We start from the raw sequence: 26,344 nt of genomic DNA, 5'->3' as shown, positions 1-26,344 counted from the left end.
ATATACTCAACATTTTTGAAGTAGATTCGAGTCTTTATTAATTCTTTATTGCAATATGCCCAACGTTTTTTAGATAGATTAGAGTCTTTATTGCTTCGGATAGTCTTTATTGCCACTAGAGGTGCTCCGATCACCATTTTTTGGCACGATCACCGATACCGATCACCAAAAATCTTTATCTGCCGATCACCGATCATTGCCGATCACAGAAATTATTTCCTATTTTTTTAATAGCCTATTAATTATCCTTATTGAATACCGTTTCTGCCCATAAACCAATCAATCTTAATTTGCACATGCCGCTTTCACAATGTATGCCTATTATTAGGCTATTAGCCTACTATTATTATTATTATTATTATTATTATTATTATTATTATTATTATTATTATTATTATCTTTCAGGTCTTTCAGACTAGTTTTGGTAATATACCCTACAAGTAAGTCTACAGTATTAATCAATTTATAAGTTATTGCATATAATTACTAAACTATTTAAGATTGAATTGAAACTGAAACATTACTTCAAATAGTCTTCTACATACGAGAAAAAAACCCTGTCGCTTTAAATGAGCAGCCTCGTGAGGAGAGCCCCTCCCCTATCTGTCACAGTCCACAGATGCAGTGCTCCGCGACCGTTCTGAGTCTTCAGCGACTATCAAACTAATCGACTGACTGTCAGTTACAACTTTGAAAAGAATAACGTTGACATGTTTGTGCGGACAACGTGAAGTTGTCCCGTGCTGACCGAGGCAACTACTCAGGTTATAACGTAAAATGGCTAACTGGCGCAGAGTAGTCAATCGCAAATTACATTGTAACTGAAACACTTGAGATTCTAAACAAGAAAAAAAACTTCACTTGAAAGAACAGGCAACACGCACAACACTGCGAGGAACGCTCTTTCTCTGTAACACTGTCATAGATTGTAGAATTCGCTGCACAGACTCATTGAGTTTCACCGTCCACTATCACTCTGTTGCTGTTTGGTGTTGCAGCGACTACAAACTAATGAACTGGCGGTCAATTAGGCTACAACTTTAAAAACAATACCGTTGATATGTTTGTTTTGGAAACGTTTAGTTGTTGCGTGCTGACTGACAACTTCCATACAGGCTGTATCAAAATAGCGAACATGGCGAGACTGACAAGTCATTCGCAAATTAGGCCTACAAGCGTCAGGTAGGCTAAACGGCGCATGGATCGGAAAATCAGATCATTGTTGATGCAGATATGATTATAAATGGTGAAAATGAAGGAGGGAATTCCGAAAAGTTATAGACAAGCAAAGATGCCTTCTTTTGGTGCAGCAGTTGTGCAGAGCCAGCACCAACATACAGCGCCAGGTGCAAAGGCAAAATGGTTGCGTGAGGAATTTAATATCTCTGGATCGGTTTTTTGATCGGCATGTTTTTCCGATAACCGATCAGGCTATTTTTGGCCATTATCGGCCGATCATGATCGGCTGCCGAGCAATCGGAGCACCTCTAATTGCCACAGAAGGATATGAACAGAGAGAGAGAGAGAGATGATGGAAGAGGAAATGACGAATTAAAACCATTGAGTAGTAGTATGCTCCGAGATGTTAATCGAAGTAAAACCTGCAAATGGCTCAAATGTGATTCCACTGGCTTTGAATCAGCTGATCTGAGAGAGTACTCCGGAGTACTCCAATAGAGTCACCTGTGTTGCTAGGAAACTGTGGCAGGGTTTTTACATTATGAACAGAGATTTGGAGACCTGAGGAAGTGCCTGCTGTATTTCTGCCACAGATCCGAATACGGGACCCTAATCAAGGAGGACGTGACATCACAGACCAGCTCATGTCTCTATCCGTCTACTCCCAACTCCCCACAGGTGAGCTGCACTTTCACAATGTAACTAAAAACAAAAGAATAAAAAAGTTAAAGCTGGTGATGCAGGTTAACCACCATTGATGATGAATACTTAAATCACTAGACAAGATTATTATTACAAGATGTGTGGAAAATTGGAAAATGATCTGACATTGTGTTAGTGTCCGTATATTAGCATTTACTTTTTACATGTAATTTAGTGATGATGTCAAATTTGGGCCTCCCCCTCAGCAGAGAGAGTATAGAATCTTGGGTCGCCAGTCCCCGACGTCACAATGTATCATAACCAAAAGTTTATACATAGAATAATTGTATTGGCCTACAAACAATGTTTATTCTGGTACATGCAAATAAAATGTTTGCTAAAGTGCATGTGTGAGGTAAAATAATTTATGTATAAACTTTTAGTGAAGATGTGAAACCTATTTCTGGTATTTTGACTAGGCGGCCCCTCATACTTAAGTACTACTTAGGCTTAAGTACTACTTAAGAGTTTTTTGGGAAACACAGCCCAGTTCAGTGAGACTAAATAGGACTGATGTTATCACACTTCTTTGTCCACCTGGCAGCTACATTCTGAACAGCTTGTCTACTAGGGCTGCTCGATTGTGGGAAAAATCAATATCGTGATTATTTCAGTCAGTATTGATATCAGGATTTTTTTAATCAATTTTTTAAAACAAAAATTATTGTGCCAAACGACTCACAATCTTTCCTCCCTTGAACAGTGTGAGTGGAGAGTCATAGAGAAACAAACAGTGGTGTTCTGCATGAGCAAGTCTGCTCTGACCTCGCAGTGGCTCAAGTGGAGGGGAATTTATTGTGTGTAGCATAGCCTACAGACAAATGAAAAAAACATTTTCAAAGCAATGTTATGAGATTTGATGTCGTTTCACAGCAATATTGATATTGTGATATAAATTTGATTTATTGCCTACTACTTTGGATAGATTTGTGATTTACACATGTTAACAGACAATTGCTATCAAATCACAATCACAAAGAGAGAGAGAGAGAGAGAGAGAGAGAGAGAGAGAGAGAGAGAGAGAGAGAGAGAGAGAGAGAGAGAGAGAGAGAGAGAGAGATGTTCCTTTCACATACAGTATAATCCCCATTGCTCTGACTGAATGTGGAGCATGTTGTGGTGTTGATGCACTTATTTAGACCAGTGTGATGTTTTCATATTGTGGTGTTCATGCACTCACTGTATTTAGACCAATGTGATGTTTTCATGTTGTGGTGTTGATGCACTTATTTAGACCAGTGTGATGTTTTCATATTGTGGTGTTCATGCACTCACTGTATTTAGACCAATGTGATGTTTTCATGTTGTGGTGTTGATGCACTTATTTAGACCAGTGTGATGTTTTCTGTCTCATTGTCTGGCCATGATATTATTGCTGAACCAGTGACCAGAGAGGACTTCTTACAGTGTGAGTCGGGCTTGCGCGCAGGCGCGTGCGCGTGCGCGCGCACACACACACACACACACACACACACACACACACACACACACACACACACACACACACACACACACACCCACGTGCTATGTATTTCATTTGATTCCACATTACAAGTTTATATCAATGCAGTGTTGTGCGTGAACGAGTTCCAAAGAACGCGTTCATTGAACACGCTCATTTTTTCGTGAACGTTGAACTGAACGCAACACATTTTTAAATAAAGAACTTGAACGTGAATTAGTTCACATAATGTGTCATGAACGGCAGACGTCACTGAAAATGAACGTTGGAATTTGTTTTCCATTCAAAACGGAGTGACATCTGTTTTTTTTTTGAAACACAACAACAGAAAGTTCTTCCCTCCTCTATTCTCGCTGGTGCCGCTATCACCAGACAGAAATGGTTTTGGATCGGTGCGCATTGCATTGTGGGCAACGTAGTGTCTGGCTGAGTATTAGTAGGCCTACTTCGCAAATTAGTCACCCCCTTCTCCTCAAATCTAGCCACTTCTGTGGTGTGCTGAGCCAGTGTGCCCCGAGTGTCTTGTTTACAAACAAAAGTGCATGTGTCCGCCGTTCCGTGCCCGGTTCTACGTAATGCCAATCGAAACGCAATGCACTTTCATGGAGGAGTTGAAGAAAGACCTGCGTGTGGGTCAGGTAAGAAAGTAGCCTAGGTTAACACAAGAGTAAGCCTTGTAACGCCACCAATTTTACCAGTTAGAGATAAGACTTAGTCTAATTCTTTCATGATATCTCATGGACATTTAAAAGCAATCTCTCGGAGCTAGAAAGTTCATCTCTGAGTTAGTAAGCTTCTCCATCGTCAACTTCTTCTTCTTTTGTCTAGGCCTATTGCTTTTGCCGTTATTGATAAGTTGTGTGGGTTTTATTAATGGCAGGTAAACTCCAGTTCCTCTATAGTATAGTGAAATGATGGTTGCTGTGTCCATTGCTAATCTTTGAGCACCCTGCTAATAAGAAATGGATAACATTGACGTGGTATGGTAGATGTAGATTGTAATTTGTAACAAGTTCTTTACAAGGCTAAAATGTAATAGTAATTTGTAATTTGTAACAAGTTCTTTACAACGCTAAAATGTAACAGCACTTCATTATCAATTCAGTTGACAACTGTATTTTTTTATATTTTGTTTCAAATGTACAATATCAACAGGGCATGTAAGAACCCAAAACGTAATAACTGCCCATAACGTAATAACTGCCCATAACGTAATAATTTGGGCCCATTTGAAACGTAATAAAGCCCATAACGTAATAAGTTATTACGCTATGGGCAGGTTATTACGTTATGGGCCTTACACTAAAAAAAAACTTTGATAATGTAATAATGATGCCCATAACGTAATAACTACCATTAACGTAATCATTTGGGCCCATTTGAAATGTAATGAAGCCAATAACGTAATATTGCTCTTCCAATATTGTAATAACCTTCTGCCAATAACGTAATGAGGTATTTTGCAGGTCATTACGTTATTTGCCTTACAATAACTTAAAGGGACACTGTGCAGGAAAAGGTCAAAAAAGGTACTGCAACTATGCTGCTCATTGAAATTAGGCTCCCTATTGCTAAATTTCATCTTTACATGAAAGTATACAAAGTAATAAACAAATATTTTCTAGTATGGTCCAATTACAGTCGTTTTTGCAGCTAAAAATTGATATTTTAGGAAATTCAAAATGGCGGAATGTCATAATGAATACTTAGAATTTTATGGTGGTGGTAAGTATTCATGAAAAAGGTAACATTAGTGAGTGGGCAGCAGGAATTCTGGAAATAAACAATTAAAAATCTCACACAGTGTCCCTTTAAAAAAGCTCTGATAGCTGTTTTACTTTTTTTTAATCCATCTTCAACAATGGCTAAATATTTCCTCTTTAAGAGACGGTTCACCAAATCTCCTGCCTGCCTACATTATTACCCTACATTACTGGCAGGTTATTCAGAGGTATATGTAGCACAGATGACTTCAGTATTTGCAATGCACTGACCTCTATCCAGTATTGTTTGCAGCAAATTAGCCTAGAAATCTAGACGCCCCTAGCGACCGCAAATTGAATTTTTGAGTCTAGCGGACCCCGGTTGTTTTGCGAGGCTGAAAGTTATCCGATGACAGGGCCAATCAAATCGCGAGGGGGGCCGGGCTACCTAGTAAACACAGGAAACTTTCTAAGAAGAAACATGGTGGCCGTCCGTGCTACGTACAGCACAAAAGTGTTTACTTAATTTAAAAAGCCTGGATGATAATACATTTCGTGGCTGACATGGATTGATGTAAAAATACACCATGAACTTATCGGACACAAATAGATCACAACACATTACCATTTGATCAATCGATGTTTTAATCTAGCTCGGTAAGCTAATTTGAGCATTTTACAGAACCAGATAGTCACACGCTATTGTCAGACCACTACTGTAGGTGTAGAATGAAATTGCTGCCCCAATTTAATAATAAGACACATCCCATTAAAAACGAGACATTTGGGAGCTTTGAAAGTCTTTGAGTAGCTTACTAAATAGATGGGAATGACACCTAGTCTACCAAGCTAGTGGCTAGCCAACCTGTCGTCAATAACACAGAGCTAGGTATCCAGCCTTGTATTATATGCCTGCCCCAAATTCTAATAAGATCCATGTCATTAAAAATGAGACATTTGGGAGCTTTGAAAGTCTTTAAGTAGCTTACTAAATAGATGGGAATGACACCTAGTCTACCGAGCTAGCGGCTAGCCAACCTGTCGTCAATTACACAGAGCTAGGTATCCAGCCGTGTATTAGTTATGGGTATACAGCTAGCTAGCTAACACCGAACATGCCATGTTGACAACAATCATAAATATAACCATTTAACAAGCCCCAAATTGCTCAACATTTCGCTGGTTGATCAAGGAGGGCCATGTGGTTGAAAACGAGGCATTTTTGAACTGTGTAAGTGAAAACACGATTTAATAGGAAACTTGTTTGTGGCTGTGGTGATCACACGCATTCACTGCTACGACGGCTCGAAGTTGCCGCTTCACCTACAAAGGGGCGTGTCGCGTGTACGTTCTGAAAGACAGCTGTGACGTTACACAGAAGTGTGTGGGGATTGAGTGCCAAGGCATTTTGATAGACAACCGTTTATCCCGCCCACACTCTCTCCGAGCCCACCCAGACCCTTGTACGGGTCTGGCTCGCCAGGCTAGCAGCAAATAGCAGTGGCTGGATATTTTAATCTTTATCCTCTGCATTTCCTACGTGTTCAATCAAATTGTCTCACTACAAGTTTTTAGTTATTATAATAATGACAAACACATACAGTATTCTCAATTTCAATTCCTTTAATGCAAAATGTTGAACTGCAAATTTCATACATGAACTACACTAATAGTGAAATTAAATGTCTTTTGTTTGTTATACAAAAACATAAAAACACACACTTAGGCTACTGTAGCATCCTCAACATAAACATTAGATTAGGTAAACTGTTCAACACAAAATTGGCATTACTTCCCATAAATATCATGGCTGAAGTTTGAGTTGGAGTATGCTGTGATCTTGCTTTGTTCTGACTCAAAGTTTTAAATGTAAAAATGTAAATAAACAAAATATGCATAGGCCTACTCAACAAAAACATAAGGATAAGAATAACATCCACATAATACTGACATTACTTTTTCCAGTAAATGTCTTTGATCTTGTAAATTCCTAGCCTACATGACTAAGAAGTATCCAAGCTTTCATCCATTGGCTATTCTCGCATAATAAGCCTTTCAGTCGTGTGCAGAGACCACTGCTGCGTCCAGCAGTCTTGTACAGCTTTGTGATGCTTATTGATATGTCACCTCCACTGTCGCCTTCAAGTCCTAGGCTCTCCACAAGGGTCATTTCACGTGAAATCAGACACTTTGGGACCCGACCGACCCGGATTTCAATCATACTTGGTGTGCCTTTTCAGTAGCAAGGTAGCACCCCAGAACTGCATTGGTTTGAATCTGACATTAATATTAAGGGAGAAACAGACTAGGAAAGGTTCACATGTGAGGGTAGGACACTATACATTCAGCCTTGAATATATCAGTCAGTGTTAGTCACAAAAAGATGCCTGTGGTGTTGTTCGAAAGCTCTTTTCTGGCTCTACATATTACACAATCACCTTGGAATACAACTACTCTCAGAATATGAATTATGATAAATTGAAAAATAAAAAATTGAATATCTAAAAAACTCATATTTTAAAATGGCCAGTTCCTTGTCCAAACGTAGCCGGCAATGTCATGAGCAGCACCTAAAATGCTGGTGTTCGGTTTGTTATTCATTTCAGAGAGAATTTGACTCACAAATATGGCATCATACAGACCACTTACTAATAATATGGTAATACCATAGTAGCATCACATGACAAAACAAAAACAAAACAAAAATGGTCAGTGGCCATGGTCCCAGGTTTCAGAAACTAAGGCAGATGTCAATTTATACACACCAAATGATGATATGTGAATGTTTGAACATTCCTTCTCTGTGTACCTGTGCCATCTTCCCTTTACCATACTTTAAAGAGATAATCAATGGCTACACTCTCATTTTGTACTCTACCAGTGCATTTGAAGCAGCAGCTGTGTCTTTTGTAGATAATGTATAAGTACGTCCCGTTGCAGTTACAGGTTCCACTACCAGAAGCACATCCTGATGATCCATGACAAGTGTATCTGGTCTGAAGGGAAAAGTGAAGGATGGAGATGGCCCATGAGGATGCAGGAAGTTCAGTTTCACCTCTCCAGTGCTCGGCATACATTCCTCAGCACATGCTAGCCACCAGTTGCCATCATATACAGCTACAACATACCCTTTGATGCTTGAAAATGTAACACATTCCTTTACTGGGCTCACTCTTTCAACTCTGCCTTCTCTGAATGCTGAAAATGGCCTAACTTCCACTGTGTCCATTGACAATGGGCAGAAGCTGTGTAGTTTTTGAGTACCTGGAATAGTTCTTGCAGATTCAAACCCTTTCAACAGGTTCTCAGCTTCATGATGGTACATCTCTGTTGTGGCAAACTGGCAATGGATGTTCTTGACATTATCCTTGACAAATTCAAACAGTTGGTATGGCGTTAAAATTTAATTGTCAATAGGACGTTGCAGACTTGCTCGTGCAGCAAGCCATTTAACTGTCCCTCCAACGCCATCACATGGACCTTTGCCATGTGATGTGGAAAAAAGTGCCACTCTGCAGGTATGTGAAAATCTGCCTCGTGGTGGCACAAATTTGTTGTGTTTTTAAGGTTCTTATATTGTACAGCACAGCCATCAGAAAAAATATAGGATCTTCTTTGGACGTTCTGTCATTGATGAAGTGTCACTGAGGAACTGAATTAGGAGCTTCTGAAACAGATGTACAGCAATTGTATCATGAATGTTGCAGTCTGAAATAACAACAAAACAGATTTTTTTTCCCAGTTTCAACTGATCTTGGTAGTAGCATACAAATGGATGGATTGTGGCCTGCACTGGTTGTTCCAGTGAAATGATTGAATTGCATCTTGAATTACAAAACTATAGTTTTAAAAACGTTCCTGGTTCAAGGGAGTCAGTCAAGGATAATGTCAAGAACATCCATTGCCAGTTTGCCACAACAGAGATGTACCATCATGAAGCTGAGAACCTGTTGAAAAGGTTTGAATCTGCAAGAACTATTCCAGGTACTCAAAAACTACACAGCTTCTGCCCATTGTCAATGGACACAGTGGAAGTTAGGCCATTTTCAGCATTCAGAGAAGGCAGAGTTGAAAGAGTGAGCTCAGTAAAGGAATGTGTTACATTTTCAAGCATCAAAGGGTATGTTGTAGCTGTATATGATGGCAACTGGTGGCTAGCATGTGCTGAGGAATGTATGCCGAGCACCGGAGAGGTGAAACTGAACTTCCTGCATCCTCATGGGCCATCTCCATCCTTCACTTTTCCCTTCAGACCAGATTGTCATGGATCATCAGGATGTGCTTCTGGTAGTGGAACCTGTAACTGCAACGGGACGTACTTATACATTATCTACAAAAGACACAGCTGCTGCTTCAAATGCACTGGTAGAGTACAAAATGAGAGTGTAGCCATTGATTATCTCTTTAAAGTATGGTAAAGGGAAGATGGCACAGGTACACAGAGAAGGAATGTTCAAACATTCACATATCATCATTTGGTGTGTATAAATTGACATCTGCCTTAGTTTCTGAAACCTGGGACCATGGCCACTGACCATTTTTGTTTTGTTTTTGTTTTGTCATGTGATGCTACTATGGTATTACCATATTATTAGTAAGTGGTCTGTATGATGCCATATTTGTGAGTCAAATTCTCTCTGAAATGAATAACAAACCGAACACCAGCATTTTAGGTGCTGCTCATGACATTGCCGGCTACGTTTGGACAAGGAACTGGCCATTTTAAAATATGAGTTTTTTAGATATTCAATTTTTTATTTTTCAATTTATCATAATTCATATTCTGAGAGTAGTTGTATTCCAAGGTGATTGTGTAATATGTAGAGCCAGAAAAGAGCTTTCAAACAACACCACAGGCATCTTTTTGTGACTAACACTGACTGATATATTCAAGGCTGAATGTATAGTGTCCTACCCTCACATGTGAACCTTTCCTAGTCTGTTTCTCCCTTAATATTAATGTCAGATTCAAACCAATGCAGTTCTGGGGTGCTACCTTGCTACTGAAAAGGCACACCAAGTATGATTGAAATCCGGGTCGGTCGGGTCCCAAAGTGTCTGATTTCACGTGAAATGACCCACAAGAGCATCTCTTAAATGTATTTTTGGATGAAACATGGGCACAGCTGACGGATCAGGTTTGACACTCTATTAAAGCGATTCACCCTCATGAACCGTGACATCCATACAGTATTCCACCCAAACTGTTTTCTGGCCTGGGCGAACATTAGCAGAGTTACCGAGTTATTGTATGGTTATTCCGAATAGTTTGGCTCAAGCACTATTGGGCATCTCCAAACTTACCCCAGAAAATGAACATGTCATGTCACCAAACTTCTACAGTAGTATAAATATGGTCTCTACTCACAAAACGAAGCATTTGGAAGTTTGGAAATAGTTCAGGAGTTTATCATTATCAATACAAGCCAAATATATTCTGTCCTGCTAAAGCTTTGCCATCAGGGGCAGAGGCAGGATCAACATCAGGGACATAGGCAGAGTCATCATCAGACAAGGAGGCAGCTTCAGCACCAAGCCAGAAAACTACTCCGAACCATCGCTTTAAATGCCCCAAGCATGGCCATATCTTATTCAAGGACAAAACCAATAATTTTCTATAAAACCTCTGAAGGTTAATAGGGAACGCCATGAAACATGGGTTTTTCAGCACCAGGGACAGAGGCATCATCAACATCAGAGACAGAGACAGGGTCACCATCAGAGACAAAGGCTGGGTCACCATCAGGGACAGACGCAGGGTCAACATCCGGGGTAGAGGAAGGGTCACCATCAGGAACAGAGGCAGGGTCACCATCAGGGGCAGAGGCAGGGTTACCATCAGGGACAGAGGCAGGATCAACATCAGGGACATAGGCAGAGTCACCATCAGACAAGGAGGCAGCTTCAGCACCATGAACATTAGGCAGCTGACCATACAGTCTGTGCATCTCTGCCTCCTGAAGGACTGAATGTGAGGGTGAATACTACCATCTAAACTGACATAATGCTCACTCCGCCCCTTAGCAAAATGTCAAACAGTTAAACTGGGGAAGTCTTAACAGAAATTACCAGATGGTGATACTACAAAGGTGGCATCTAAACCAAGACTCAACACTACCACAAATGTAACATTAAACAATTGGGATACTCCCTGGAGAGTTAAGTGATCCCATATGTGCCATTTTGTGCCATTCTCAGTATCCCTCTCAGGTCTTCTCAATAAACTCAGAGAGATGTGCCCCTTCCAATTCATATGGATCAACAGATAGATCAGCCGCTATCTCCTGATGCAATGACACAATGATAAAGCAGTATATAACAATACCTGCATTGGCATTCTTCCTCCATCAGCTTGGATGAATGGTAAAATAGGAAACACTCCTTTCAAAAACAATGAGAACAATCACGGTGATGGTAACCCTGGTGAAAACCTTTGGGTCTAAATATGTCGGACCGGACCGGACTGTTTGATATGCCCACAAAAACTGAAAAGGGACTTTGTGGAAAAGTTGCCCCCTTGCTAGACTTTTCCCCAAATGTTCCCGACGTTGTCCCTACACTTAACTGACAAACATTTCCCGACACATGCACACACCTACACGCGACACCCGGCAAGTTCATTACACGCGATACCGGTTTAGCGCGTTTTGAACACATTCATATTTCACCGTCATGTAGCAGCACATATTTCTGTACTCACCAGTTTTCATCCACAACATCTCCGCAAGCCGCGAGGTACCCGCTGGTTTTGCTCCATCCAACATTTCCACCACAAACACCTGTAGTCCCACGCCATAGCACCTACACTGAACGCATTCACTTCCCTGTTGTGTGCCCCGCCATCAATGGTCCCCCGAGAAACCCGAGCTGTGAGAGTTGCAATGTTTTTGTATTTTTTTTGTTTGATGACGTGTTTGGTAATTGAGGTTAGGGTTCCAAACTAGAGATAGGAAAGAAGAAAATATATTTTTGATAACTGAAAATATTTGTAATGTTATTAGGATTATGGTATGTTTAGTTTTGTTATGATTTATTTCTTTATTGTGTTAATTGATTTGTGCACTACTCTCCCGCCATGTCTGAGTAACGTGACTAATGGGTAGTCCCATAAATAGGCGGCGCTTTTGCCATTCGGGTTAGAGCGGCGCAGGGAGAGCAGCTTGCTGTGAGGCTAAGAGAGAGTGTACTGGTTTGTGGACATTTAACCCTTTGAATCCCGATTAGTTTTGTATTGATTATTTTGAGTTTATCTTTTCAGTTTGAACAACCCTCGTGTTGATTTTTGTTTGTAGCCTTTTTGAAAGTTTTGTTTAGCACTTTTGAGCACTGTAAATAAACCAGCACTCCTAGCACAAAATCTGCACTTGTCTGTGGTCCGTCTGTCTCCTTTTACCTTGGTTGCCTAAAAGAGTGCGCATCCCTTTTTTGTGAGTTTGGACCGCGAGGTCTCATTCTTCACAGACTTGTGCTTCCTATGATGACTCTGGAACCGGGGCCCCCGTGGATGGGCATGCAAGCCCAAATGTGGAGGGGGCTTAGCGCGCTGCGCCACAGCGCCCTGAAGCCCCCTCAATTCTAATGAATCTATTTTCTTAATCCACTTCAAACTGAAATGTAAAATATAGGCCTATTTCAAAGAAACAAATCTACAGGAAATGTATTTTACAATGCATCGTAATAAGATAACATTAGATGTTCAGATGTTGTCATGAGTTAATTTAATTTGGTAAACTGGTACAAACTGCACAAAGGTATAATGTTTCCATGCGGTCTTTCACACTGGAACGATTGGACAAGGAAGCATGCAATTTCCCAAGTTATAACTAGACTGCATTCCCACAGAAAAATGCTAAAAGTGCCGTGTGTGCTGAGTGCAAGCATATTTAGCATAAACAATCTACTCTGAGCTAGTATATTGAAAACAGACAATACAATAAAACAACTTAAAATAATTGACTTTATTAGTATCTTTGTTAACCTACTTTTGTTGAGTAAGACTAGTTTAACTACTTTGAAGTTAATCAGTTCATTTTGTACCATAATTAGCATTTTTAAAGGTAAAGGTGCAGGAAATGGTCAAAAAAGTTACTGCAACTATGCTGCCAATTGAAACTGGGCTGCCTCATGTCAAATTTGATCTTTACATGAAAGTTTACTGAGTAATAAACAAATATTTTCTACTATGGCCCATGTTCCATCATTTTTGCAGCTAAAAATGTCTTGAAATGTTCTTGAAATTTAAAATGGCCATCCATGGAGAAGATCCCCCTTTTCATGAATGAAAAGTGCCATTTTCCCAGTCATAATGAATACTTAGAATTTGATGGTGGTGGTACGTTTTCATGAAAAAGGTAACATTAGTGAATGGGTAGTATGAATTCTGAAAATAACAACTAAAAATCTTACACAGTGTACCTTTAAGATAGTTAGTATAGTAATCATATCAGCTAACCTGCTTCAGTTTAGAAACAATTTAAAAATATATATTTAATTATATCACATTAACACAATAAGCAATATTAATATCATCATTATCATCATTATTTGACGCTATTGGCTTTATTACGTTTCAAATGGGCTCACATTATTACATTACTCGCAGTTATTACGTTATGGGCATCGTTATTACATTATCAAAGATTTTTTTTAGTGTAAGGCCCATAATGTAATAACGTGCCCATAACGTAATAATGTATTATGTTATGGGTAGGGATGCAAATTATCGATTAATTCATTAATCATTAGTTGATAGTGTTATCGATCGACTTTCGATTAATTGATAAGCTGCGTTTTTTCACCTGAATTTCATAGGGCCTTTTAAAATATCAGCTAAATAGTTAAAACACTGAGTTCAAAAAGTATAGGCCTATATTGTTATATTAAATTATATTATGAGAATTACATTATGATCATTTAGCCCATATTGTATTTTATTGTATTATGTTATATTATATTATATATTCCTCAAGTAATTATGCATTAGGAAAAGAAAGCAGACATGTTTTCTATGGCATCTCCACAGTGGTGTAGTCTACTTTTTTATGATGGGTATACTGTATATTGGAGCATTTTTGAAGTGGGTATACTGTATATATTTGTGCCATTCAAAATAACGGATCAATCAATTTTAAGTGGGTATACTGAAATCCCTAAAATTTAGAAGTGGGTATACTCCGTATACCTGCGTTCTACGTAGCAGGCTTGTACGAAATTCCGAATGGAAAGAATTTCAATTCAAAATAATGCCATAATACGAACACTAGGTGGTGCTATTACCTTAAATTTATTTGAAATGAATCTACCCCACCCATTGAAAGTACATAGAACACCACCACCTAGTGTTCGTATTATGGCATTACTTTGAATTGAAATTCTTTCCATTCGGAATTTCGTACAAGCCTGCTACGTAGACTACATCACTGCATCTCCACACCACCTTTGGGGGGGCATTGCTTAGTTTCACCCAGGAGTGAACTAGTAGCCCCATGCCCCCTCTATGTCGCCTTGCTGTTGCCTGAGATATGATGACAGACAACGTTGAGTGAAACGTGATCAGACTCAACTTGTCTGCATATAGGTGTGCCAGCCAGCATGATCTACCACAAGCATTTTAATTGTATACGCTTCAAAATAAAGAAATGCTATATTTTGGGTGGTGTGTTGTTGTCCATAATGCATAGTAATGTCAACAAAGTTCGTTTCTGAACAAAAAAAAAGCTATTTCCTGTGTCTGTAAGGAGAGCTAATAAGCTAACAGGCTCCATTGAGAATGAATGGAGCTATGACAACAACACTTACAGCTAACATGGATTCACCTGAAATTGAACAGATGGTGCTCCTCTTCATGCATGGTCATATATTACCATGCCCAGTTCAGCTAATACTAGTCTTGATATCTGACAGGGTGTTAGTGATTAAAATTACAGCTCACAATTTGAAATGACTACGTTTGTGATTTCGCTAGTTAGCACGCTAAGCTAACATAGCAAGCTTAACCATACAGTGAAATGCTGCTTGCAGTGACATTTGCCTGTCTTGAAAGATCGTTTTTCTCATAATTCAAACATTAACAACTTACACCATTGGGCTTGGCATAATCACAGATTTGAGTACACATCTCCAAAAGACCCACAAGAACTCTAGAAGTTGCAATGACGATTTAATAGATAAAATCTGCGCACCATGGATTTGAATAGGCCTAGAACTAGAACTACTCAACAGTCTCTAGCGCCCTCTAGCGATTAATCGCGATTAATAAATTTTGATCGAGCAACATCTTGCTCGACAACTAATCTAAAGTCAATTAATCATTTGCATCCCTAGTTATGGGTAGAACGTTATCACGTTATGGGTAGAGAAGTGTTATTATGTTATGGGCAAGTTATTACGTTATGGGGTTTATTACGTTTCAAATGGGCCCAAATTATTACGTTATGGGCAGTTATTACGTTATGGGCAGTTATTACGTTTTGGGTTCTTACAGGGCATCTTGATTGTCTTTGTGGGGAACGGATGAGATAGGATAGGCTATATGGTGAATCAATTTTTAAAAGCTTAATACATGGGCCAATTAAATTGAGCTCCATTATTTTCTGATCTTAAAACCTACCTTGATTGTAACAACTCTGTTGCAGCACACTCTGCATTTGATACGATCTGGTGTCATATCCAGGCTACTTGCAGACAATCAGATTATACACATATGAACCCCCCATTTATGAACTGAACTTGAACTAGAAATGCACTCAGAGAGCGCAGACCTCCGCCAAGGAAGTTCAGTTCCTTTTTAGACACATAAGATATGTGTGTCATGATGTGGTGTCATCCATGTAGATGTAGACCTGTTCAGAAAATGTAACCATGAAGTTGTAACCAAATTATATCTGTCTCCATTATAATTACAGTACCATGTTCCTCTGGTTAGCTGTGGCCTGTTTAGTTCACCTGTGATTGTGGTAGGCCTATTGGCAAAGTGATTGTGATTTGCAAATGCTTATTGAAGCTCACAGGTTGCTATTTGACACATTTTTAACATTTATAAAAGAAATATGATAGACAGCATGCCTTGCCTTTCATAGCCTACCTTTTAAAATCTCAAATCCAGAGAAAACATTGTTGCCAAGTGAACTACATCCCTCTCAGATCCGCATTTCACAGAGGCTAATAGCTTTTAATAGTCCAACTATTTATACAATTCTTGTTGTAGCCTAGTTTATTTGCATGTTTCACGGATAAGTTTTGGCTCGTTGAGGGCGTCGCCGAGTTCACTGACACCACTGTCATTCCATAACCGCAAGCTTGTCAATATGATTTTCTAGTCATTACATACAATTTAATTTGCCTGTTAACAGATGACTTGCATGGATCCATTCATTCGTTCACCAACTAGGCCTAGTTGAAAACTTAACTTCCAGCTTGAAAGACGTGACCCCTTTCCTTTGTTGCCAACGTCTGCAAAAGCGCAGAGCTCAGAGAGCTCGCAGTGACAATGTTGCCGGTAATTTCGCCATAATTTTTTTTGAGTCAGATGATGGAGTACATGGATCAATCAGTGGATGAGCTGTAGACCTATTGAATTACAATATATACAGGCCTTTATGTTTTTTAGACATTAAAATTGGGATAGAATGACGTACGATTTGGAAAGCTATTGCGGGGAGCGGTGTGTGCGTGTGTCTGATGCTTTTGCTTGGACTTCATGTTTCACAGAGGCTATAATAACTTTGAATAGTCCAACTATTATACAATTCTTGTTCGTATTTCATTGCATCGCCGGATTCACCTGCTTGACGCGCTCTCTTTCATTCAAAAAACAAATGGACAGAATATTCTTACTATTGAAGAGGCATCCCCTAGCCTACTCTCTATTCCTTAGGGTCTATTGAAAATCACTGTTCGCCGTTGAATTCTGAAATTAAGTACAGCTAGTTAAAACGGGAGCGTACCAATGTTCCCACGCCCCATTGGTCCCACAGCCCATTGGTCCCACGGCCCACTGGTCCCACAGCCCATTGGTCCCACAACCCATTGGTCCCACAGCCCATTGATCCCACATCACTAAGACTTTTTTTCATTTTTTAGGCCCATTGGTCCCACAGCCCATTGGTCCCACAGTCCATTGGTCCCACAGCCCATTGGTCCCACGTTGCTTTTTTATTTGAATTTCTAGGCCCATTGGTCCCACGGGACTCACTAGTTCAAGGCTCTTTCGGTACTTACCGCTTACGTCATACGACCCTAATCCTAACCTTAACCCTAAACCTAACCCTAACCTTAACCCTAAACCTAACCCTAACCTTAAATCGCTTGTTTGAAATGTTTGATTATCATGTGAAGTACCGAGAGGGCGTCAAACTAGTGGGTCCCTTGGTCCCACAGCCCATTGAAGTGTTTGTGATGTGGGACCAATGGACTGTGGGACCAATGGGCTGTGGGACCAACGGACCTAAAAATAAATTTAAAAATCTTAGTGATGTGGGACCAATGGGCTGTGGGACCATTGGGCCTAGTTTTGAAAAAACGCAAAAGTCTTAGCAATGTGGGACCAATGGGCTGTGGGACCAATGGGCCGTGGGAACATTGGGCTGACCCCGTTATAACAATCTATGAGTTCAGCATATTATGCTGGAATGTTTTGTGTTGCTGGCGATATGCTATGCCTTCAGTGCGCTGTTATGAATCTCTTCACCGTTCGTTCGTTATGAAATTAAGTTCAGCATAGTAGGCTACGCTAATGTTTTGTGGTAGGCCTACTGATATGCTGATATGCTAGCAACAAATCACCACGGACTATGCACTAGTTGCAATTCGTGCGCACCTCTCCCTAAGCATTTACGAATGTTTTGTGACAGCATTGTGAACTTCAACAACCTCAAGGGTGCCTGTTGAAAGCCGTATGCCAAATACTTTCCTCACATGGGCTACTTGATTGTGGTTGGTATAGGCAAAAGACAGTCATTCCCTTGGGCCGGTCTCACGAACTTGGAGGAAATAGATGGTGTGTGTGTGTGTGTGTGTGTGTGTGTGTGTGTGTGCGTGCGCATGCGCCGTTTGCGTGTGTTTGCCTGTGTGTGTGTGTGTGTGTGATATTCTTGCCGCGTCGCGTTTCACAGAGGCTGCTTAGTGCGCTGTGAAGCAGCAATTAAATCACCACGGATAAAACACTGGTTGCAATTCGCGTGCAGCAAATAACCACGGACTATGTGGCAGTCTAAAGACAATCCCCAATTCCCTCGCGCACCCATGGTTGTATGCCAAATACATGCTCTGTGGGCTATGGGCTTTGATAGTGGTTGGTGTAAGTGCTCTCGCCTTGAGAATTGTCCAATTCATCTCGCACACCCCGTGGCAGTCCGCGAAGGTGCCAGGACACCCGTGGCATATTCGACAGTGAGCCAGTGCTCAGGAGAAGCTGCCCTCCAAACATAGTTAGTGATCAGTGCTGATTTCACCTCGTGCATCTTGTTGCTAATGACACTCTGACTGGTTTTATACTCGCTGGGACGTGACGTCATCACACCCTGTCCAGTCTTTATAAGGGCTCTAACATGGGCGCAGATAGCGGGGGGGACATGACGTACCCAGATTTTCATTCACGTGGACCCGTCCCCCTCACTTTTATGGAGAAAATATCTGATTTCTGCCTTTGCATTTTGCAATGTGCGAAATAGCGCCTCCCTGGACCATTCACTTTCATATGTGGCAAAAAAACGGCATTACACTCTATAAACGGCTCTGTCAGCTCACTGTGTCAGCTGACTCAACAGTGACACCAGGTAGCGACATAGAATCTCTATGCTTGCGATGGTGTGGTGAGGTATTGCAGAATTAAGCAAATGAATTGAAGTTAATGGCAGTAAATCTATTTTTTCATTGGCTAACAGCCACTGAAGTCCCAGATTTGAAGCGCCATAAGCTTTTTGCTTCTCACGGTGATTGGCTTTTGACAGGGCTAGATTCAGGAAGTGGAGAAGAGCAGGCGTCATATCTACATTAGGCCTATAGTTGTGGCTCAGACCAGTTGCCTTTGTTATTAAAGTTAATGTCGAAGACAGTCCCTTTCTTGCTGACTGTGATGTGGATTACAAAAACTGTGGAACGTGAACGATGCTGTGAACTTCGGACTTAAAGGGGTATGCCACTATTTTGGGGCATGCCACTATTTTGGGGCTTAATACAGTTAAAATCGTTGGCTGGGGTTTATAAAGGTGGTAAAGTGTCTTATTTTTCATGTTAAGCGTTGTCTTGCTTTAAGACAAGTTAAAAGAGGGAGTATGTTGCTAAGCTAGTGAAAGTCAATGGATCCGTGTAGCACATGCTACACGGATCCATTGACTTTCACTAGCTTAGCGACATGCTCCCTCTTTTAACTTGTCTTAAAACAAGACAACGGCTTACATGAAAAATAAGACACTTTACCACCTATATAAACCCAGGCCAACGGTTTGAACTTTAAAAGCCCCAAAATAGTGGCATACCCCTTTAATGTCTTTTTTACGGATTTTTGGAATGATGATTGCGGTGGTGTCATTCTGTTTGATGCATTTACTGTGGATACGGCGGTATTACAGCGCAAACGTGTGGATTGCATTAAGTGGTGGAGTGAACTGAAGGATACAATAGGGGTGGGCGATATGGGCAAAAAAAGTTATCTCGATAATTTTTCGAATTTTCACGATAACGATAATTTGACGATAATTTCCAAAAAACACTTGCAAAAACAAGTAGGGCCTATTTCGGGGGTGGGGTGGGGGGAATCAATGTGTACCGTAATATGGGAATTTGGCATGGCAGGGAAGGGTGAGTAAAGCAGAACATTGTAGGCCTATGTAGCCTAAAACTGCATGTTACCAAGAGGTCTGCATAAATGATGGCATGTCTACATCACAGAGCATGGCAGTATACCAAAGCTACACATTTATGCTGTCTATGATTTGTGCATGATTCCAGACTAATTTCAATTCTGCACTGGAGGTAGTAGTGCTGCATTTGTGTTTTAACTGGGGAGGGACAGAGAGTTGGGAAAAAATGCTGTGCTGAAGAGCTTTCACTTTTTGAATTTAATAATATGCATATGCTGGACTGTAAAGTAATACTTCATCACTTGTCATGAAAACATATCCATGTAAATAAAAAATAGTTTTATGATGTATTGCTAATGATTCTGTTAGAGGACAGTCATTTTTGACTGGAAACAGTGCATTTGTAGATAGGAAGCAGAACCTAACTATGGCAGCTGCAAATTGCATGTGTTGGATTTCACACATTGTAATTGAACTCACTGCGCGAGTCTAACTTAAAGGGACAGTTTGGTCAATTTCAACATGCAGTTGTATTGCTCACGCTACCCTTGACTTGTCAGTACCTGGTGATGCCACATTTTTCGGCTCAGCCCTTTCCGAGATATGAGCAATTCTAATGGGGGCAGCGTTTGTTTACATTTTTAAAAAATGAAACATAGGCCAACTCCAAATATTTTCCCAAAAGGTACTGCTGTTTGCTAGTTGTCTGCTGATGTTTTGTAACCTTTTGGATGTTTTTGGGAATAAATAAAAATGTTTTTTTGAAATGTAAACAAAGAGCTGCCCCCATTACAATGACCAGGATCTCGGAAACGGCTGAAGAAGAAGAAAAAAAAATCTCAGGTACTGACAAGTCCAGGGTAGTGTGAGCATTACAACTGCATGTTGAAATTGACCAAACTGTCCCTTTAACATTACTTGTCCACCTAAGCAGTTATGATATCTATACATGCAGGTGGGTGTTTGAGTAGTGAGTAACAGCCAATCTAGTTGTAGAGAACAACATTGCTTAGCTTAGTTCGCTAACTAGCATGCTAACGCGATTTCTCAGACCAGAGACAAAGCTATTTCTCTTCCTAACTATTTGGCTTTCCATAATCACAGACAGTTGCTGATTAAAGCACATAGTTCCAAAACACCCTCAGCATCATGCAATGGCTGGTTTAATGGTTGAATTCCTCATGTAAATCCACCATTTGGATAACAGCAACTCTCCTCCACTGCCCAGCAGCAGCAGCGCTGCACGAGTGACACGAGATCTCTCTCTCTCTCCGTCTGCCAAAACGCTGCAGCCCGCCCCCCTCAGCACTGTCTGCTCATTGGTTCACAGACTTATTCTCCAGTTCACAACAACATTACTATTGGCTCAAAGGCTTGGCTGTCGTCGCTGTCTGGAGGAGTCCTGTCACAGCGCTTTGTTGAGTTTAGCGACTTCATAAAAATATCTCGATATTGCAAAATTACTCATCGTCAAAACAACATTCACGATAATTTCGCAGACGATATGTATCGCCCACCCTTAGGATACAATATGACACGCAGCGTGGTATACCAGTGGATCACTAAGACTGAATTTGATTTTTTATATTGCCAACATCCCATTCGTCCAGTTTTTTACACCTTGCCAAAAGTCCACAAATCACTGACCGACCCCCCTGGCCGCCCCATAGTAGCGCAGAACGACTCTCTGCTGTCACCCTTGTCTGAATTCGTAGACTTTTACATCAAGGAGCACGTACAGAAGTTGCCAGCATTCATCAGAGACACAACAGATTTCATAAACAAGATAGCTGACCTGCCCAACCTGGCCGATGACGTCATCCTAGTCACCTTCGACATCGCAAGCCTCTATACCAACATACCACATGATGGAGGGCTGGAGGCACTACAATTCTACTTACAAGACAGAGATGATGCGACCCCTCCTAATCATTTTCTTGTGGATTTAGCGGCTTACGTCATGAAAAAGAACTACTTCATGTTTAATGGGGATTTTTTTCTCCAAGTGTCAGGCACAAGCATGGGCTCAATCTGCGCCCCCAATTATGCCAACCTTTTTGTTGGATTTTTTGAAAAACATTTTGTGATGAATCCAGATGTTAATGTACATCTCCCTAAGCTGCTTAACTGGTCCAGATTTATTGATGATATTTTCTGCGTGTTCCAGGGATCGATAAATGAACTACATGATTTTTTTAACAAACTGAACAATTTCGATGAAAACCTAACTTTTACCATGGAATTCAGCAAAGAAAAAGTGCATTTTTTGGACATGTGGGTCATTAACGATAACGGAAGATTGACCACCACTCTATACAGAAAAGAGACAGATAAAAACACCCTTCTATTGGCCAATAGCTTCCACCCGACCCCACTAAAGAGGGGCCTGCCAAAAAGTCAATTCTACAGGCTGAGAAGAATATGTGAGACCACGGAGGACTATTTAAAAGAAGCCGCGGACATGGCCGGACGTTTTTTACAAAGGGGTTACCCAAACGAATGGGTTCAAAAGGCGCACGAGGCAGCGCTCAAAAAACCAAGAGCGGATCTGCTCAAAAAGAGCAAAAGAAAAGAAAAAAGTTCTCAGTAACATGCATCACCTCATATTCACCACACTCACACGTCATTCGACCAATCTTCAAAAAGCACTGGCACATTTTAAAATCCGACCCCGAGCTCAAAAACATCATGCAAGAGATGCCACTATTTGTCCACAAGAGGGATACGAACTTGAGAGACATGCTAGTTCACGCGGATTTCACACATTATAAACCGAGGCGCGCATCTCAGAGATTACTGAGCCCACTTCCAAAAGGGAATTACAGATGCGGCCACTGCGCACAGTGCAATAACACGCACAAAACCCAAACGTTCCGCCATCCCCACACAAACAAGACTTTCACAATCAAAAGTATGATCACCTGTACTTCCACACATGTGGTTTATACTTTAACATGCCCATGTGGACTTATGTATGTAGGCAAGACAACAAGGCAACTGAAACAGCGCATCAGCGAACACAAAAGTACCATCAGGAGAAATGACCGGGACTATCCAGTTGCGGTTCACTTCAATGACAAGGGGCACGACATCGCAACCCTACGCTTTTGTGGAATCGAACGGGTGGACTTGCCACGCAGAGGAGGGGATCATGACCTTCTACTGAGAAGACGTGAAGCGTACTGGATTTTTACTCTCGAGACACTGATGCCCAGAGGACTTAACGATGAGTTTAATTTGAACATTATGTTATAGTTTAATCCCCATCATAAATAACACATTGATGTAGCCCATGTTTAGGTGTACATGCCACAGGCCCATCTCCATTTTCTCTCTTACTGTTGCTGTTAATTAATTCTTTTTTTTCCTCCCCCAAACTCTCTCACTAACGCGCAAGTGCGCTCTCACTCTATCTCTCTCTATCTTTGGTGCGCGTAAATCGCGCTCCTATTCCAGGTATTGGCCAGACTGGAGACTGACAGGTCTGACAGCTGCCTAGCGCACCGACAGAGCGCTCCACTCTTGTGAATGACCGACGTCATTCAGGAATGGGACACGATTGGTCCAACACCACAAACCGAACTATTTTAAACTAAGCTTGTAACCATTTGTTTGTTTGAATTGCTTGAAGAAGGTCAGTAGACCGAAACGTTGCATTAAACCATGCAAATGTGAACAGTGTGCGGGAGCTTTCTTTGATCTAACGCAGCGTGGTAGAAAAATGACTGAGTAGCCTAGTGGCAGAGAGGTTGTCTGAAGAGCTCAAGAATCACCATTTAAGTCGCTTTTATCAAAAATGTCTAATCTGGAGGAGACCATATAGTTTGACTTGGTTACCCAGTTTCTTGCTTAGCCTACCAATATATCAATCACACGCCCCAAAACCGCGCCTGGACTCAAGTTATGTTTAGGCCTACGCAAAACCACTGTGAGACTGGTCGTCTTAAAATTTCTACAGCCATACATCACACACTGTTGCATAGCCTGCTGTAGGCCTACATTAATACAATGTGAAATTTGTTGACACAGTTGTCCTGTTTAAAGTTTGAATTGGTTGGGAAAGTAGCACTTGCTGATGGGATGGGAGAGGTGTTTAGAAGCGCGCACTGGGGCGGGGTCTTGGTGGGAGACTCGTGCACATTCTGAGTAGAAGCTGGAGCGGTTTAAACATTTGTGATTTTTTTATTTTTTAATCAAGATTTACATTTTTTTTAATGTAGTAGACCTAGGCTACTAAAGCAAATACAATTATTTAGAGGAAGATGAATAGGCGACTAACAATAAAAAAATGATACAGTGCATTATAATCAGGGTATTATAATAGCCTACTAACCCCAATGTATCTTTTCATTTGTAACATTTTGGCGATAAGGATACTACAAGTGTTAAAGGGACACTGTGTGAGATTTTTAGTTGTTTATTTCCAGAATTCATGCTACCCATTCACTAATGTTACATTTTTCATGAATACTTACCACCAGCATCAAATTCTAAGTATTCATTATGACTGGAAAAATTACACTTTTCATACATGAAAAGGGGGATCTTCTCCATGGTCCGCCATTTTGAATTTCCAAAAATAGCAATTTTTAGCTGCAAAAATTACTGCACTTGGACCTACTAGAAAATATTTGTTCATTACTTAGTAAACTTTCATGTAAAGATCAAATTTGGCAATAGGCAGCCCAGTTTCAATGAGCAGCATAGTTGCAGTACCTTTTTTTGACAATTTCCTGCACAGTGTCCCTTTAAGGTGAGTGGTGCAGCTACTAATGAAGTTCATAGTGACCCGATGCCCGCGAGTTAGATACAATATCCCTGATTTTAGACTATGCAAGTTAGCGGGGTTTTTTTTAATTGGCAATGCAGGACAGATAAAGATGACTCGTGCTGCATGCATGGAATAGGCTACTTCAAATAGACTCGATTGAGCGAGCTACACTTCGTAGTAGGACGGCTGCAAAAGTTCCAGGAAAAATAGTGGGCAGGTGTTCTATGCAGAGTGGAGGATAGAACGATAGGACATGATCATAAAAACACGATCACGAATGCAGTTTTGTTCGTCGGTGGTGTCGAGAGTCGATATGCATCTCTTTGAAATGATTTTTTGAAACTTTGGATGTCTGGACTCAAGTTATGTTTACAGGCAAAAAACACAGCGAGACAGGTCGTCTTAAAATTTCAATGACACACTGTCCCATAGCCTGCTGTACATTAGTACAACGTGAAATTTGTTGACACTTGTTCTGTTTAAAGGTTCAATAGGTTGGGAAAGTAGCACTGATGGGATTGGAAAGGTGAGTTTATAAGCCCGAGGGGGAGGGTCTTGGTGGGACTCCCCCGTGGGAGACACCTGCACATTCTGATTAGAATCTGTAAATCTAAAGCGGTTTAAACATTTGTAAAAAAAAAAAAAAAAAAAAAAAAAAATGTTAATGTACTTGACCTAGTAAAGTAAATCAAATTATTTAGCGGAAGATGAACAATAAAAAATGTTATTCAGTGTATTATAACAAAATGATAATACCCCCCCCCCCCCCCCCCCCCCCAGCTATGCCCCCCCCCCCTGCACTCACTCACTCACTCTCTCTATATATTCTCTCTCTCTCTCTCATCCTCTCTCTCTCTCTCTCTCTCTCTCTCTCTCTCTCTCTCTCTCTCTCTCTCTCTCTCTCTCTCTCTCCCTCCCTCTCTCTCTCTCTCTCTCTCTCTCTCTCTCTCTCTCTCACACACACACACACACACACACACACACACACACACACACACACACACACACACACACACACACACACACACACACACACACACACACACACACGCACAGACAGACACACACACACAGCTAACAACAGTGAAAATGTTGTGTCCTGTCTTCCTCTCCATCAGATTCCCGTCACTTCACTCTGGATCCAAACACAGCATATCAACACCTCCATCTGTCAGAGGAGAACAGGAGGGTTGTGTGGAGATATAATTTCCAGTCATATCCTGATCATCCAGACAGATTTGATTTTTACCATCAGGTGCTGTGTGGAGAGGGTGTGTCTGTACGCTGCTACTGGGAGGTTGAGTGGAGAGGTGAGGGGGTTAGTATAGCAGTGTCATATAAAAGCATCAGCAGGAAAGGGGGTAATGAGTGTAGGTTTGGATATAATGATCAGTCCTGGACTCTGGTTCTCTACAGCTCCAGCTCCTCTTTCTGGCACAATAATAAAGAGACTGAACTCCCTCTAGTGGCCAGCTCCAGAATAGGAGTGTATGTGGATCACAGGGCAGGAACTCTGGCCTTCTACAGCATCTCTGGAGACACAATGACCCTCCTGCACAGAGTCCACACCACATTTACACACACACTCTACCCTGGGTTTAGGTTAGAATCTAGAGCATCAGTGAGGCTGTTGTGAGGCCCCTATAATTGGCAAATGTTGCTCCTGTGGGTCATTCAACATGCACACCCGCCTGTCCGGACGGACGACACAAGCATACAGCCCTTC

The 26,344-nt window shown here is 41.0% G+C and overlaps 1 protein-coding gene across 1 annotated transcript in view; it reads left to right on the top strand.

Annotated features, from left to right (window-relative positions):
• Positions 1-22,274, top strand: part of LOC134441981 (uncharacterized) — a 75,263-nt gene extending 52,989 nt beyond the window's left edge. Inside the window, exons 8-10 of the mRNA XM_063192355.1 lie at positions 1,773-1,857; positions 21,563-21,729; positions 22,206-22,274. Coding sequence (XP_063048425.1) covers positions 1,773-1,857; positions 21,563-21,729; positions 22,206-22,274 — 321 coding nt within the window. The remainder of the gene's footprint in view (positions 1-1,772; positions 1,858-21,562; positions 21,730-22,205) is intronic.
• Positions 22,275-26,344: the final 4,070 nt, after the last annotated feature.

This window comes from Engraulis encrasicolus, unplaced genomic scaffold, assembly GCF_034702125.1.
Source record: "Engraulis encrasicolus isolate BLACKSEA-1 unplaced genomic scaffold, IST_EnEncr_1.0 scaffold_104_np1212, whole genome shotgun sequence".
In the NCBI taxonomy this organism is placed as follows: domain Eukaryota; kingdom Metazoa; phylum Chordata; class Actinopteri; order Clupeiformes; family Engraulidae; genus Engraulis; species Engraulis encrasicolus.
Note: the sequence above shows the minus strand (reverse complement) of the source record. Positions and strands in the feature narration are given on the sequence as shown.